Source organism: Pithys albifrons, chromosome 11 (assembly GCF_047495875.1).
Source record: "Pithys albifrons albifrons isolate INPA30051 chromosome 11, PitAlb_v1, whole genome shotgun sequence".
Classification (NCBI taxonomy): domain Eukaryota; kingdom Metazoa; phylum Chordata; class Aves; order Passeriformes; family Thamnophilidae; genus Pithys; species Pithys albifrons.
The window spans coordinates 19,703,438-19,718,480 of record NC_092468.1 but is presented as its reverse complement, the minus strand read 5'-3'; the positions used below and the strand labels follow the sequence as shown (position 1 = coordinate 19,718,480).

General features: G+C 42.7%; 3 protein-coding genes across 5 annotated transcripts in view; 2 read left to right on the top strand and 1 right to left on the bottom strand.

The window, feature by feature from the left end:
• Nucleotides 1–1,003: 1,003 nt before the first annotated feature.
• Nucleotides 1,004–5,214, bottom strand: MRPL47 (mitochondrial ribosomal protein L47). The gene is made up of 7 exons (XM_071565971.1): nucleotides 5,021–5,214; nucleotides 4,262–4,407; nucleotides 3,609–3,669; nucleotides 2,739–2,835; nucleotides 2,104–2,234; nucleotides 1,722–1,817; nucleotides 1,004–1,282 (listed from the first exon to the last, which is right to left on the bottom strand). Exons 1-7 carry the CDS (start codon nucleotides 5,104–5,106, stop codon nucleotides 1,165–1,167), a joined length of 735 nt encoding a protein of 244 aa, XP_071422072.1. The 5' UTR covers nucleotides 5,107–5,214; the 3' UTR covers nucleotides 1,004–1,164.
• Nucleotides 5,215–5,340: 126 nt separating this feature from the next.
• Nucleotides 5,341–9,526, top strand: NDUFB5 (NADH:ubiquinone oxidoreductase subunit B5). Its single transcript, XM_071565972.1, has 6 exons — nucleotides 5,341–5,498; nucleotides 5,990–6,078; nucleotides 6,952–7,018; nucleotides 7,598–7,659; nucleotides 8,604–8,710; nucleotides 9,272–9,526. The coding sequence occupies exons 1-6, from the start codon at nucleotides 5,375–5,377 to the stop codon at nucleotides 9,390–9,392; spliced, it is 570 nt and encodes a 189-aa protein (XP_071422073.1). The 5' UTR covers nucleotides 5,341–5,374; the 3' UTR covers nucleotides 9,393–9,526.
• A 2,726-nt stretch (nucleotides 9,527–12,252) lies between these two features.
• USP13 (ubiquitin specific peptidase 13) overlaps nucleotides 12,253–15,043 on the top strand; it is a 43,042-nt gene continuing 40,251 nt past the window's right edge. For all 3 annotated transcript variants that reach the window (XM_071566959.1, XM_071566958.1, XM_071566960.1), the window contains exon 1: nucleotides 12,253–12,500. In XM_071566959.1, coding sequence (XP_071423060.1) covers nucleotides 12,348–12,500 — 153 coding nt within the window. In that variant the 5' untranslated portion in view covers nucleotides 12,253–12,347. The remainder of the gene's footprint in view (nucleotides 12,501–15,043) is intronic.

Genomic DNA, 15,043 nt, shown 5'->3' with positions numbered 1-15,043 from the left:
AAGAAACATAGAATGGCAACTGAATTCCTACCTTGGCACTCTGCAGTAAGTGATGCATTTTAATCTTTCCTTCTGTGACTCGTGCTTAGATTTTATTACATCAACTTTTTTCTTCTGCATATCCTAAAAGAATGGCAGTAGGGTGGGAATATCTGAATATTCCACCAGCAGAGGGAGAGCAAAACACTTTGGGGGGATTTTCTCTGTGCTGTAAAGATTCTGTGTTTAAGCAGTGGATATTCTGTGTGATGCAGAGGAGTAAATGAAGGCCAAAATGATGGAGATAAATATTGACAGGAAACAGTAATGGTTTCCTTGCAGTGTTTCACCAGATTACTTTTGCTTCCCAAAAGGCTGGTATTTGTGACTTTAGTCTAAATTTCAAAAAAAAACTCATGAGGAGGTAAAAGCTTTCATGAAGTAGGTATTTCCATAAACTGAGACCAGCAGTGATACCTTTCTACTTCAGTTTTACAGAAGACTGTTGCAGTCTTCAAGCATTTTACACTCTGCAGAAAAGCATTTGGAGAAGTGTTTGAATTTGTCATACAAATCTAGGATGATGATGGCATTGTTAAAATTCCCATGTGAAATATTGCATACTCTTAAGAAGCCACACTGAAAGCAGGGGGAAAAATTAATCATGGCAGATTGAAAAGCCTATTTTCCAAAGCACTTATGCAGAAAGCAAATGTGACTTGAGTAACTTACCTGTAATGCAACAAAAATGTTCAGAAAAATATATCAGTAAAAATGTAAGAAAAACTATCAGGGAAAAGGTTCATGTGACTTCAGCTGCTTTAATTTTTTCTACCTGGTTTTAACACATACTTGTTAAGCAAAGCCAGATAAACACTATCCTGACATTTCATACTGTCACCTGGCACTCGGTTGCTGCTCCTCACTGTTACTGATGGATGTCTCACTCTTGAAACAGCTGGCTGACATCATTTATCAGATATTTCTAGGAACAAATGGTATGATTTCAGTTGGGCACTAAAACTGCTTTTTAATTCCAGATCACAAGTTTATTTAAGTCGAATGTGGCATTAAAAAAATAAAGGAGGCTCTGGAATGCTCAGTGGAGTAGTTTGTGGTTTCAGAACATGTTTCATGTTCCATCACAGACACTCAACCACTTGCTTGCAGTGCTCTTCCAGCATGTTACTGGCTCTGAGACTTCAGAGCAAGGTGAGGGAACTTCCTTTCCAAGACCTTCCGCCTTGTCCTCTCCAGGTTTTGCCTTCTTGCCCTTTTACGTAAGAATTTTTCAAGTCTGAGTCTAAAACAGAGAAGTTGCTCTCGTTAATTTCCATACAACTGGGACCACCTTAATGAGCTCACCCACGCTAATCAGACAGAGGCTGTTGGTGATTAACAACTTCAATATTCATTTGCTTTGGTTAAGTAAAAGACCCTGCCAGGCAATTATTTTTTCTTCTGTTTCTGAGTTCTACAGAAATTCAGCCTCTGGGAGGATCTTTGGTAGTCTGCAAGTGAAGTTACTTTCACAGTGCAACTGCATAACCATGTCTCAGTAACTAAAATGGGAACAGAAAAAGGAACAGAGCAAGCTATAATTTAAAAAGGCCTCATTTTCAGTCTACTAGCTGTAAATACAACAAAAGATTACTACTATTTTTTCCCTGTAAAGCTGGAATGAGGAGAACCGAAGAACAGAACAGAAAATAACCTTCAATGTAAAAAAAAAATCTTTTTACCTGATGAAGTGGTTCACATGAGGTAAGTAATAGAATCTCTTCCTTTTGTGTTTTTCATTCAAGTGCCATGGTATTGGCCATTCCTTGAAATTGTACCTGTTAAGAGACAGATAAAAGTGATTACATTCTCCGAGCACAGAAATCAAATTACTTACATGGAACTAATTTTCTTATAATTAATGGTGGAGTTTGCCATTGAATGATTTAGCAACAATTATAATTACATTGTAAAAAAACAAAGCCAAAACTCAAGAAGCACCTGAATGCTAGCCAGAAAATAGATTTGTATACAGTGTATGGATCCTTCCTTGATTAGCTAAGGATTTTCTGGTAGAGACAAACCACAGGAAAAATCCACACACAGAAGAAAAGTTTTCCATACCAGACGGAGCGTCCCAAGAAGTCGTATCTCCACTCTCCAGGTACTGGCTTTTCATGGCCAGTCTGTAAAAGCCTCAAAGCAACTTCTCTTTCTTCGACAACCAAGTCTATATTTTCCATAGACTTTTCTACCTGGAAATGACAAATAGTATCAGTATGGGCAAAAAACCCTCAATGCTGACAATTAAAAAGATGTCAAAAGAAGACCTAAGACAATATTAAAAGGAAAAACAATGGTAAAATACACTACAGTGTGATCATGAGTTCTCTCTGTTGTGGACTGAAACAGCTGAGCAGGCCCTGTGTACAAGAACAGTAAGGTACAGGTGCTTTAAAAACCTCACTTGATGGCAGGACAGATATAACTGATAGGCATATATTTGTTTAAAGACCAGCTGGCTTGTGCATAAAGCCACATCCAGTGCTGATGCTGGAAGTATAGAAAGCTCTGAGGCAGGGTGGGGAGGAAGCAGAGGAAGCAGACAGAAAATTTGCTGACTTGGGCAGTGTTTGTGCATATACTAAAATCAGGGAGCTAATTTAAAGAAAATATCTTTAACAAGTTTACAAACACTTCATCTTTCATTGAGCCATTTTACTTAGGAGGTGTGTTTTTATGCAGCATGAACAAATTACCTTTTCTAATCTTTCTGGACTTGGCATAGGCTTGAGCTGTCGTTTTGCTTCTTGCTGTAAAGTTAAAAGCATGTTTCTTTCTTTCAGCAGGACGTACCTAGATCAGAAAGCACAGTCATTCAAAAGTGACTTCTGGATACCTCAGCAGTTATTCACTTACCACCCTGTTAGAGAGAGCACAGTAAAATCTCATATCCTGTATCTGGTGGCTTCATATAAAGAAGCAAAAAGGTGCTGACGAACTGGAGGAAGCCCAGTAGAAGTGAGGAGGGCTGAGATACAGGACATACAAGAGGAGGTGGGGAGACACGTTTACTTAGCCTGGAATGAAGAAGGCTTGGGAGGAAAGAGGTTAACACAAAGTTGTCTTTTCCAAGAGCCAGATTCCTCTTCGAGGTGCATAGCAAAAGGACAAGATAGAGCAAGGAACAAACTATTTACAGTAATAATTAAGTGCTAGTTCAGCCCTGGAAGAGGTTGTCTGGAGCGTTGATGCAACCTCGAGCCTCAGAGACTGTCAAGATCAGAATAAACACAGACTTGAGCACGCTGATCTAAAGTAGTGCCTAGCCCCACCAGAACATGCTTAAAAACCAATTCTGTCTAATTCAAGCAACCCCCACAGGGTTCAAACGCAGCATCTTCACACCAAACCTTTGTGCTGGACACAGCTATCCCACAGCCACCTGCAGCACAGCTTCTGTGTTCTGAGCAGGGCCTGAACTGGGGCTGATCCAAGCCCAAAGCAGGCTTGAGCCTGCAGAGCTGTGTGGCAGACTAAAGTTATGGCTCATAAGTTCACCAGCCATGTTTTAAAAAAAAGAGCAGAGCAGTTTTGAAAGAAGAGCTTCTTCACTAAAGCTTACTTACCAAAGTTTGTGCAAGTCTTCACTGCTCTTGCCCCTCAGCTGCTTTATATTCCATGCATCCCCTGTAAAAAATTAAAAAAACCCAAACAAACCAAATCCCAATGATTCAGTAGAATAAAATTCTCTTATTCTGAGAAAAAAAAAGTGCTTCTATTAGCACATTCAGCTGAATCAACAGAACAAGCAGCACTTTTTAAAAAAACTCACTTGGAAAGCTATCCTTGGGGATATTTAATTTGTTTTAAATATACAAATACATTAAAAGGGCAATTACATGTAGTCTTTGTGTTTTCAAAATGTTGGGAAAAGGGAAAGCTGTAAGACAAATCTTTACATTGAACTACTTTTGTTCCATAGGACCATATATTTCATCAAAGAACATCTCTCCTGTGACACACTCTCACTTCAGAGCAAGGCAGAGGATTTACAGCAAAACATTTTTCTGCCCAACAGCAATTTGCTTTCACAAACACAACACACAGAGCAAAAATTAGCAGGCATAAAGATGCACAAGTAGATGTATGTACATATACACATAAAAAAATAAGTTTTATGTAGCCCTGAATACTCCCTATGATGCAAAAAAACAGGTCAGATTTCAGCTGAGCACAAGTGGCTCAAAGATTATTATCAGAAATGCTAAATATAACTCACCAGACTTCACGGTCTTCTCTCCCCAGTTTCCTGGATCATCAAAAAACTCCTCCAGACCCCTCCGAGACAGAGTTGTGTGCAGGAGCTTCACCTGATGGACGGGCTCAACTTTTGGCAGGTTTTTGTAGAACAGGTTCAGCGCTGACCTGCATAAAAATTAGAAGGAAAACTGTGTATAGTAAGAAAAGTAACATGCAGCTAAATGAGAATGTTTGTTTCATTCTGGGAGGAAAAGACATGGGTTTGGTTATTCCCAAAAATCTCATCTCGGTGTTTTCTCCTTTCCTTTGTCTCATCTAATTATCAATTTTCTATACTCAGAGATAAATAACAAAAATTAAGGAGTAAATTTGAGCTGTGCTGTAGAAAAGCACATCACAGAATCGTTAGGGGTGGAAGGGACCTCTGGGGTCACCTGGGGGTCACCTGGAGCAGGTGACCCAGGAACGCGTCCAGGTGGGTTTGGAATGTCTCCAGACAGGGAGAAGCCACGACCTCCCTCGTGGCCTTAATGGCAAAAGCTGCGAACACGGTGAAGCACAGAACGCCAGCACAAGGACTGCAGAACTTTAACAGGCACGGGGAAACGCTTCGTGCCTGAGGTCACACACCCCCGTGCAGCCCCCCGGTTAGAGGAGCCGGGACACACGGACACCGGGACACACGGACACTCTCCTCCCGCCAAGGCCTCTCCTTCCTCCCGGGAACCGCGCCCGCCTCCCCAGTGCCCGAGCCCGAGCCCCGCGGGGCGGTGCGTACCCGGGAGGGCCCGGCCGAGCCCGGGGCAGCCGCAGCGCGGCCGTGAGGCGCCGGCCCAGCGCCCCCATCACCGCGGCCGCCGCCATCGCCCCGCGCCTCCCTCAGCACCGGGACGGAGCTGCCCTTTCCAAAGATGACGCCCTCCCGGCTTCACTGGTCGTCCTCACTGAGGATGGGGAGTATTGGAATGGGCTTGCCCTTTTCCAAGATGGCAGCATCCCGGCTTCAACCCTCGTCCTCACGACGAACTGAGAGCGCAGGGAGGAACTTGCCCTTTTCCAAGATGACAGCGCCACGGCTTCACCCCGTGGCGGGAAGCGGCGCTGCTGGCCCCGCCCTGTGCCAGTCCCAGCCATGGCGGCCATGAGCCTGGTGCTGAGGGCGGCCGCGGCCTGGGCCGCGAGGCGGGCGGGAGGTGCCGGGATCGCCGGGAACACCGGGATCACCGGGATCGCCCCCCGCCTCCCCGGCACCATCGGTACGGCCTCGGTGGGGCTGCGGCGGGGCGCGTGTGCCGGGGGCGAGGTGACCTTGGGGAGCGGGGCAGAGGTGCCCTGCCCAGGGGAGGGCTGTGGGGACGGGAGGGCCCGAGGCTGAGCAGGTGCAGCCTGTCGATGTTCCTTTGAAAAACTGCCTTTTTTGGGTAAAACATGGATGGAAAAGGGCGGGAGGGTGGCCTTCTTGTCCTAATAATCGTCAGTGTACTTGGCCCTTTATGGTGACAGTGATTTGCTTGTTGGGACTTACGGGCAGAAATAGGTCCATACTTAAAGTTATGAAAAAAGTGTGTTCATTCCAGCTAAACAGGGAATTAGTTCAGATGAACAGTGATAATCTCCAGAAAGCAGCTCGGGGCAACTTAGGCACTGCTATGTACTTTTTGCTTCCTTTCCTCACATGTGTGTTTGACCTTGTCCTGCGTAATCACCAGTGGGATACAAAAGCATAACACTTTGGTTCAATTTTCAGTTCCTGTCCGACACAGCGGTGGCCATGGGAAGAGAATGTTTATTATTAAGGCAACAAGTTTTTATGATACTCGATTTTTGAACTTGTTGGTGAGTTAAAACAAAATTTATTGCATTTGGTATAACACATCCCATGAAAATGGTGTAAGAGTGTCTAAAATACAATTTTCTATATTGTTTGTGTGATGACATCTAAAACATGGTGGGCACTATTCACATAAACAAGAATTGCAGGTCCTCTTTAAGACTTCTTTGTCATATGCTGTAAAATCAGGGACAGATGAAGTTAAAAGACTGCCTGAATAGCAAAGGTTGGGATGGGTACTTAAATTATTTCTGTAGTAGCCTTCTCAAATTATGTGTCTGTGTTCACATATGCATAACCCACAAATGCTTTCCACTCCATCCTCCTTTTTAAAATGTACTAGTTACTCTTCTGCAGGGTTTGCCTAAGCCACTAACACCAGAGGTGAGATTTAGGGAGCCTGACCTGAGTTTGACCCCTCAAAAGCCACGTTTTGGGTAAAGCCTATTATGGCAGGTAACAGCCAGTTTGATCCAACTCCCTTCACGTGCTCAGGCTTCCTTTATCTGCCTTCCACAGCCACCAGAGCCAGCAGTGGTTGCATTTGTGTTGGGTTATTGCATTGCTGCCAGTGCCTCATTCCAGTCATCCCAAGATGCTCAGGGAAGTGTTACTGTCACTGCTGCAGAGACAGACCCTGCTGGGAGAGGGAAAGCTGAACTGAACTGACTCCTGGGCTGACAGAGCATTGCTCTTTATGTGCTCTGGTTCATTAATTAACTCATATCAAACAGCAGTGTTTGCACACAACATCCCTGTCTAAGCTAGGAATGCAAATCTAAGAATTATTGTCTCTTGCATCATTTTCAGATAGACCTCATGTAAATTTTGTCTGAATTCTGAGTTTCCCATGCTGTTTCTTTTTATCTCCTAAACAGAGATTCTACATATTCCTGACAGGAATACCAGCAGCTCTGTTCATAACATATGTCAACATCTTCATTGGTGAGTGCTCTGTCATGGCTAAGCAAAGTACAATGTCAGAGTTATTAACTGGAAACTCAGCATGCTGGATAGAAAAGAAGAGATCCTTTAAGGCTCACTCTTTGGACAGTCTTTCAAACATCAGTGAAGTTTAATGAACAGTTCTGTGTTCACATGAGGAGTCTGTATCACCTTGTTTTATGTATTACTTTAACACAACTGGAGCTGTCACCTTTTATCAAGCAAAGAAGCCAAAATTCTGGTTGGCAAAACGTGTTAAATCTACTGCTGTAATAATATGTGATTAATTTAATAGACAAATTAGGAAAAATCCATCGTTTCAGCTCCTGAGGGCATTTCTATGGACTTGGTCTGAGTTGTTTCTTCTGTATTCTGCTAATTTCACCCCTTTGGTGTGTGACTTGTCTACACAAGTGACATTTGTCGAGTCACTTAAAGTCTATTGGAATTGCAATTCCAATCTTTCTGAATAGAGCTCACTTTGAGGGATTAAGTACTCTTCACATGAAAGGAAGAATATAAAGTACTTTGAAAAAATAATCATAGAATTAAATATTCTTCCTCTCCTTTCCTTGCCAGGTGAAGCTGAACTCGCAGAGATCCCCGAAGGTTATGTTCCAGATTACTGGGAATACTACAAAGTGAGTGTAACTTGTAGAAGGGTGGCATGTTATGGACAGCCTTTGTCTTGATGATACTTTTGGGAGTAAAATGTATGGAGTATGATGATGAGAATCAGTGTAGTAAAAATCATATAGTGCAGTTATGATTTTGATGTACTTGCTTTTTTTCAGCTTTATAGAACTTGCATATCTGTTTATTGACACGAATAGATGCAAATGATCTGTAACTTTATGCAAGTGAACTGCTGAAGATGTATGCCAAGAATTCTTCCATAATATTCCTAAAGGATAAGGACAGTCTTCTGCATTCATAGCACACAACTTTTTTTCTTTTATTTCTTTTCTCCAACACCTTGAGAGTTTAAAGTGACCTTTTTTGTATTGTTTGCCAGTGTTGTTTTACAGTCCAATATCACACGTGCTTTTATATCTAGAACTGAAGATATTTATAGTCAGAAACTCAAGATTGAATGTTTTTAATTTTATTGTTGCAAGCACTGTTTGGTTTCTGGTAGGAAGTAATTGAATTCAGCAATATTATTGTGACTATTTCAACTCATTTAGACTTTTGTTCCTAGTGAAATGCCCTCTATGAAAGCAAAAATTTGAAATGTTACTCATTACAGTAAGGTTTGGAGTCCATTTCAGTGATTGCAGTGGCAGTTTGAAGAACTTTACAACAAACAGAAAATAAATCACGTGTCTTACATTAACTTTTAATTTTGTGGCAGGATAGTCATCTGCAGGTTATCTTTGCATTGAAAATTGCAAGAAAAATGCAGCTTTTTAGGGTTCTGATGTCACAAATAGTTGTGCTTGTTTTTAACTTTACTATTATGGTTGGAATGGCACTCATAAGGCAATGACATCTTTCCAGGACTCCGAATAAACAAAATTATTCACTTATGGTGACATTTCTGTGTGGGAATTGCATGAATAATCTCTGCTTTTATATTTTCCAGCACCCCATCAGTCGCTGGATCGCTCGTTATGTACTTGACCCCCCCGAAAAGGACTATGAGAAACAGATGGCTCTGCTTGATATTGAAGCAAAGAAAACTGAAATGAGGTACATTATATAGTTGATGGTTTTAAAATACTGATACATGGTGTCGTTGACTCTTCGATTTTGCTTAATAACATACTGTGCTGTCGTGGATCACCTGACCCTGAGTGCTGCACTGGGTGCTAAGGTGGAACTTATGGTATTTCTTTCCCCTGCCTTCTCAGTATTAAGATTACCAGAAAAACCCAAGGGCAGTGTTGAAAACACTCTCTTCAAAACACTTGGTATTTATAAAGATAGAGATCAGTCTTCCTGAATCAGCAAATGGAGAGCTCTTTTTGCCCCTGCTAATGCTCACAGATAGACAAGAACCTGTGAAAAAACTCCTGCCAATTATTTTTATTACTCCTTTGTGAAACCACTTGCTGAAAAAAAATAAAATGAAAGGATGCAATAACTCATGTTTTAGTTGAACCCTTCACAGTTTGGAATTGCCTGTGTTTGAGCAGTATTTATAAACTATAGATGCTGAAGTCATTGCTATTGTCAGTAATGCCTTGTTGTTAAACATCAGTACATCAATAAACTCCATGTTGAGTGTGTCTATTGTTCTGGTTTTTTCAGGCTGATGGAGTTGGAGGCACGCAGACTGATGAGACACCGGGGAGATGGGCCTTGGTATCATTATGAAACACCTGATAAGAACCTTGTTGACAATTCTATGAAATCCACACCTGACAACTAAACAATTTTAGGACAGTATGCATGGTCTTAAATGTGTACGGACAAATTGTGACTGAGCTATGGAATAGACATCCTGCTGATTGCTGATGGAAATTAATAAAAATAAACAATGTTTATGTTGATTCGTCACTTGAATTACTCCTGCCAAGAATTACTCCTCAGTGATGTTCTGTGACATAATATATGTGAAACAAGTTGGTAATACTAGTTTTCATTGTGTGATTTCTAGCATTTAAAGTTTCAAGTGAAAGATAAAGGAAACTCATAAGGTTTATTTCTCAGGGCCTTGTGTCAGATAATTGGTGGAAGATGAGCTAAGTAAGAAAAGTACCTTCAGATCATTGCACTATTAGGGTTATGTCTACCACTTTAGACAAATACTTTTTCATTACTGAGGTTTTATTACCTCAGATAGCTCCTGTGTTTTCAGAAGGCACAATTAATATAAAAGTCCTTTCCCTGACCTATGGCGATCTACACTGTCAGATGAGGGAGTAGAAAGTGAAGGAAAGGTTCTTGAACATTAGATGCATATAAATTAATGTTTTAGAGATTTTTAAGAGGATTTTATAAGTCTAAGTCTTTCATTCGGCTGTTGAAAACAACCTCAAAGTTTCTTGGCTGAAGTTTATGCTCCGTCACGTAAAACTTCTCAGGAGAAAGGAGGATCTCGGTGGACAAATATTAAACAAAATATTTCCCTATTTAGTGCTACATATCTAACATTTTTACCAATATATAAAGTTATTGATACTGCTGTAGAGAGGTTTCTACTTTCTGTAACAGGCTTAGTACAGTGGAGAAGGAGAAAAAAGAAAAATTCTTATTGAAGGTTGTTATGAAAGGATTTCTGGATGGCTAAAGAGCAAGGATCAAACCAGGGAGAGAATGGTATAGGCTGACATTGGTTAATGGGTTTTATGGGTCATCTTACCACTGCTGGGTGAACAGTTACCATCTTCTGCTCTGTGATTACACACCTTCAAAACTCACATGGGAGTGTGCCAGGCGACCTTCATTAACCGTGAACAAATTAAGAAAGACACAGGGTGAATAAGGCAAGCTACAGTTGGGACATCCCCATACTTACCTGCCATGCATTTTCAAAACTGTATAGCTGTTTTTCTACACCACTTCTGACAACTGGGGAATACAGAGAATTCTCTCCTTACCTGGCAGGCTTTTGCCACTAGAGGGATGTGTTTCCTCAGGTTCTACAGCCCATGGTACTCCCCTGTTTTTTAAGTATCTCAAGAGTGATTGAAAGTGCCTCTTACTATCTGTGACCCTAAATTATCTGTCCATGTTCGGCATCCCCAGTTTTTAAAGGAAATAAGCCCAAGCCCTTTGCTAACCCCTTACTATCTTGTGGTTTGAAACTTAAAAGATAAATTTCTTTCTTTAAGCAAAACTGCAGGGACTATTTTAAGCAAAAACTGTGTTTGCTGTTTCCTGGCACTGCCAAACATTAGAAAGACATTGATTTTGTATCAGTAGTTTGCTTGTCCTTTTCGTTTGGATCAACCTTTCAGGTCAGATGGCTCATATGTCATCTTACGGCTCTCATTGTTTATAAATGCTGAGTTATTCATAAGGGAAGCCATTAAAAAAGCATAAAGTCTCCTCAGGTAAAATAAATCTGTCTGACCATGTATTAGTGTTTTTTATTCAGCATCCAATGCTGCTCAGAAGTCTGATGTAATGTCTGTTCTCTAGTAAGTTTAAAATCATTCCCTGGACATCATATTCTGCCCTTGTTGTTTCACATTGTTCCCAACACTTCCAGCAAATTTGCTGAGATCAGAGTGCACTGCTCTGCTCACCTTCACAGCCTGTTCATAGCTGGATACAAACTTATTTTTCTATTCTGTTTTTAATTGAGGGTTCCCTAGAACCACCTTTTGAAACGTTTAATTTTTGAGGTCAAAGGTGGTTCTAGCAAAGGTCACATCACCTGCCTGGAAGTGATCGATGAATCCTTGGATGTAATGTGGACATGGTAGAAGGTTATTCACCTACATTACTCATCTTCATTTTGAATGGGCCTGTCACTTAATGATGTTGCTGCCAGGCATATGCAATAATTATATATTACTTGAAAAAAAGTTATTTAAATAATTTTTCCTACAAAGTTACTTCACCCTATTTCTCCTTCCCCTAATTACTCTAAGTGAAAAGCAAAAGAGAAACAGCAAATGCCCCCAAAAGGTCACTTTAGGCTGAAGGTACAAGACGTAAAATTTGGGTTGGTTACTGGCACTGCCGCAGGCTTTCTGGGACATCCCAGGCTGGGCATTCCCGCCCTGTATCCCATCAACTCGTTCCTCCACACCGCCCTGCCCCGCTTGCCCTGCAACATCCGACGGGTCAGCATGGCCGTGGTGGGAGCGCGACAGTCCCTGACCCGCGGGGCACCCGCACCGGGACCCGGCAATTCAGGGGAAGGACTGCGCCTTGGAATGTATACAGTGTATTCTTCACTATACGTATGTTATACAAAAAATAAGAATACAAAAACATATAGCGATACATATAGTATTTAATATCTTAGAAATAAAATAAAGCAAACTGTAGCAGAGTATTACCGGGCAAAGGGAAACCTGCCCCGCGTTACACAGGGAGACCAAGAGGCGAAGTCTCCGTCCCTCCCTCACAGGAACGAGGATTCTCGGGCAAAACGCGGGGCCTCGGTGGGAACCGGGATGGGAATCCCGCCCTCGCCGCCCTGCCCGTCGCCCGCCCCCGCCGGGACCCCCGAGTGCCGCCGCCGCAGCTGGTGCCGCTCCCGCTGCCATTGGATTAAAAATAGCATCTTCCCTCCCCCTGCCCTCCCTCGGGCCCGGCTCCCGCCGCCGCCCTGCCCCGGGCCCGGCTGCCCAGCGCCTGCATCGCCCGCGCAGAGCGCTCCGCAGGGCGGGCGGGCGGCCGGCAGGAGGGAGGAAAAGAGGGAAGGAGGATGGAGCGGGCCGCGCTCTTCCGCGGCGGCGATGCGCAGATGGCCGCCGGGGACCTGGGCGAGCTGCTCGTCCCCTACATGCCCACGATCCGGGTGCCCAAGTCAGGGGACCGGGTCTACAAGACGGAGTGTGCCTTCTCCTACGACTCGCCCGTGAGTGCAGCGAACCACCCCCGGCTGCCTCCGCGCCGCGCCCGCCCCGAGCGGCCCCTTCCCGCTTCCCGCCTCATCACCGCTCCCAGAGCAGCCCCCTCCCGGGCCACTGCCTCTCCCTGCGGCTTCATCCCCACCCCGACCCCTTCCTCCACCTGCCGCGGCCCCCTCGCCCTCCCGGTGCCCCCAGGGCCGGCCGTGCTCCGCGCTGCGCTGCGGCGCTGGGAGCGCTCCCCGCACATCCCCGGCTCGCCCGCAGTAGCGGCTCTTTCCTGCGTTTGTTTGTTTATCTTCCTCCTCAAGGCAATCTCAAGTGGTTGCTTGGACACGGAGATTTTGTGGGTTTGGGGAAACTTCGCTGCCTGCTCTGGCTGTCCGGGGCTGCCCGCCCCTCTCTGGAGCCCTGCTTTTGCTTTCGCACCGAGGTGGTAAAAAGGTGCAGTCGCTGGCCTTCTCCTTGGTATATTTTGGCGAACAGATGCCAATAGTTTTGCTTTCCTACTACCTGGGTGCTCATTCTATTCAAAATCTTCAGGGAAAGCTTCCAGCATAAAGGCTCATCCTGAAAATCAATGTGAAAGTTCCCCCGAAACACTTTCTCCCCCACGGTTTCAGTTACGTCACTGAACTTCAATGGGTTTATAGTATTTCCTCACTGGCTTGGTTAGTTTGCTGTTAGATGAATGTTTCATGTGCAGTGAACGTTCTGTGTTGTTACTTCGATGGTGTCTTGTAAGTCATCCACCAGCTCCACATATTGCATGTGTTCAGTGGCAGATTTGGGGCCTAACTAATTTTTAACTTCACTGGTAATACTGGAAGCCTTTCTAAATGGGCAATGCTTTGTTAGAAACAGGTGCTTAGAAATTACACATTTTTAAAGAGAACTGAAATTTTATTAAAAGTTGCTCCTCCACATGAAGTTGAGTTTTCCCAGAGGTGATCTGGCACTACATATTGATGTTAAGGTCAATGGCAGCAATCAAAAGGAAGTTCAGTGTTTACATTTCAAAATATTTAATGAAAGATAAGTTTCAGGCGGATTTTTGAAATCCTTTATCTGCTCCTTTTCAGTAATTCCCCCTCTCTTCGATAAATTCTAGTACAGAAAATCAAACTTGGCTTTAAAGGTGACTCAGCTGTCTGGTGTTCGTCATGTCTTGTTGAACAGAGGTTATTTTTACTCACACTCTTCAGATCTCAAGTGTCACCCAGCAGCCCTGACTGTACTGGAGGTGACTGATTAGAACTGCCAAATCAGACTCTACCGCAGAGGCGATAATTGCATTATATACTTAAGAAGGTTTTGGCGGGGGAAAATCAATATACCACAGTCTTCCCTTCAGATTTTTGCTTGGGTGAACACATGGTTGATGTTTTTAGTAACACTTTCAGACTTCCTCCATGTTATGTTTTATAAAAAGTTTCTGTTAACGAGTAGAAAGGGATATAAAATACTGTTACAAATTACAAAACAATCACCCTCCTAACAAGCCTCAGGTAAGCACAGCAAAAGCTCTTTGGCTAAACAATATGTTTGAACAATGCATAACACATTTGAGCTTAACAGAAACTATGTATAAAAATAGCAAAAGGAGTTGGAATCAGCATGTGTGATTTTTTGGTGTTTTTTTTTTGTCTTGTTTTGTTTTTTTGAATATTCAAAAATGTTGACTTTGTTGGGAAGAGATTTCAGATTTTGGAAAATGCTGCCCTCCTGTGTTAAAAACTTTTTGTTTAAATTGTGTTAGGGCATTCACTGGGCAAAAGGCTTGGCTGACCATATGCAATACCAGTAAAAATAAAAGTAGAGTCAGTTTGTATTGTTTCCCATGGCTTTTCAGCCCATACCACTCCTCATCTTAGCTGAGTGAAAGACTTGTCACAGATTTTATTTTTAATTCCCTGCAATCTAACAGATATTTGGACACTGTTTCTAGGATGGTGCTTCTAAGAGACGAAGGTAATGTGTCCTTTCAGGGGTAAAACATTGCTGTTTACAAAGTGAAAATAGCAAAGCTGTGTGTTTACAGTTTTTCATTCAGAAGAAAAGTGAAAGGATGCAGACAGGTTGTTGCCTGGCTAGAGGGAGATCTTTATGTTTTGTTTTAGGTTGGTTTTGTGACTTATTTTCTTAGGTTATCGCCTAAGGGAGCCTCTTCCTGTTGAGGTGCCTGCTTCTTTTTAGAAGAGGGTACGCTGTTTTTTGGCTTTGTTGTAATGTTAAAGCAAATGATCAGTGTTAAAAACCATGCTCTTGGTTTTTTTAGCCATGCTAAAATTCCAGATTGCATTTTTGATAGAAGAGGTGTTTTCTCTTTTAAGAATATGTCTCGGTATTTCCTCACATCTTCTCATTTTGCCATTTAAAACGTGCTTGTTCTTACAGTTTAACTTCACCATGTCTCTGTTTGGAGTCAACTCAATGCAAGATGTTTTTGTTCTGTCAATTTTTTCAATACAAGATCTTATTTCAGTAGTTTCTTTTAATTTTTTTCTTCTCCCCCTTTTTTCTTCTCCAAAGAAGAGAATTTTTGGAGTGT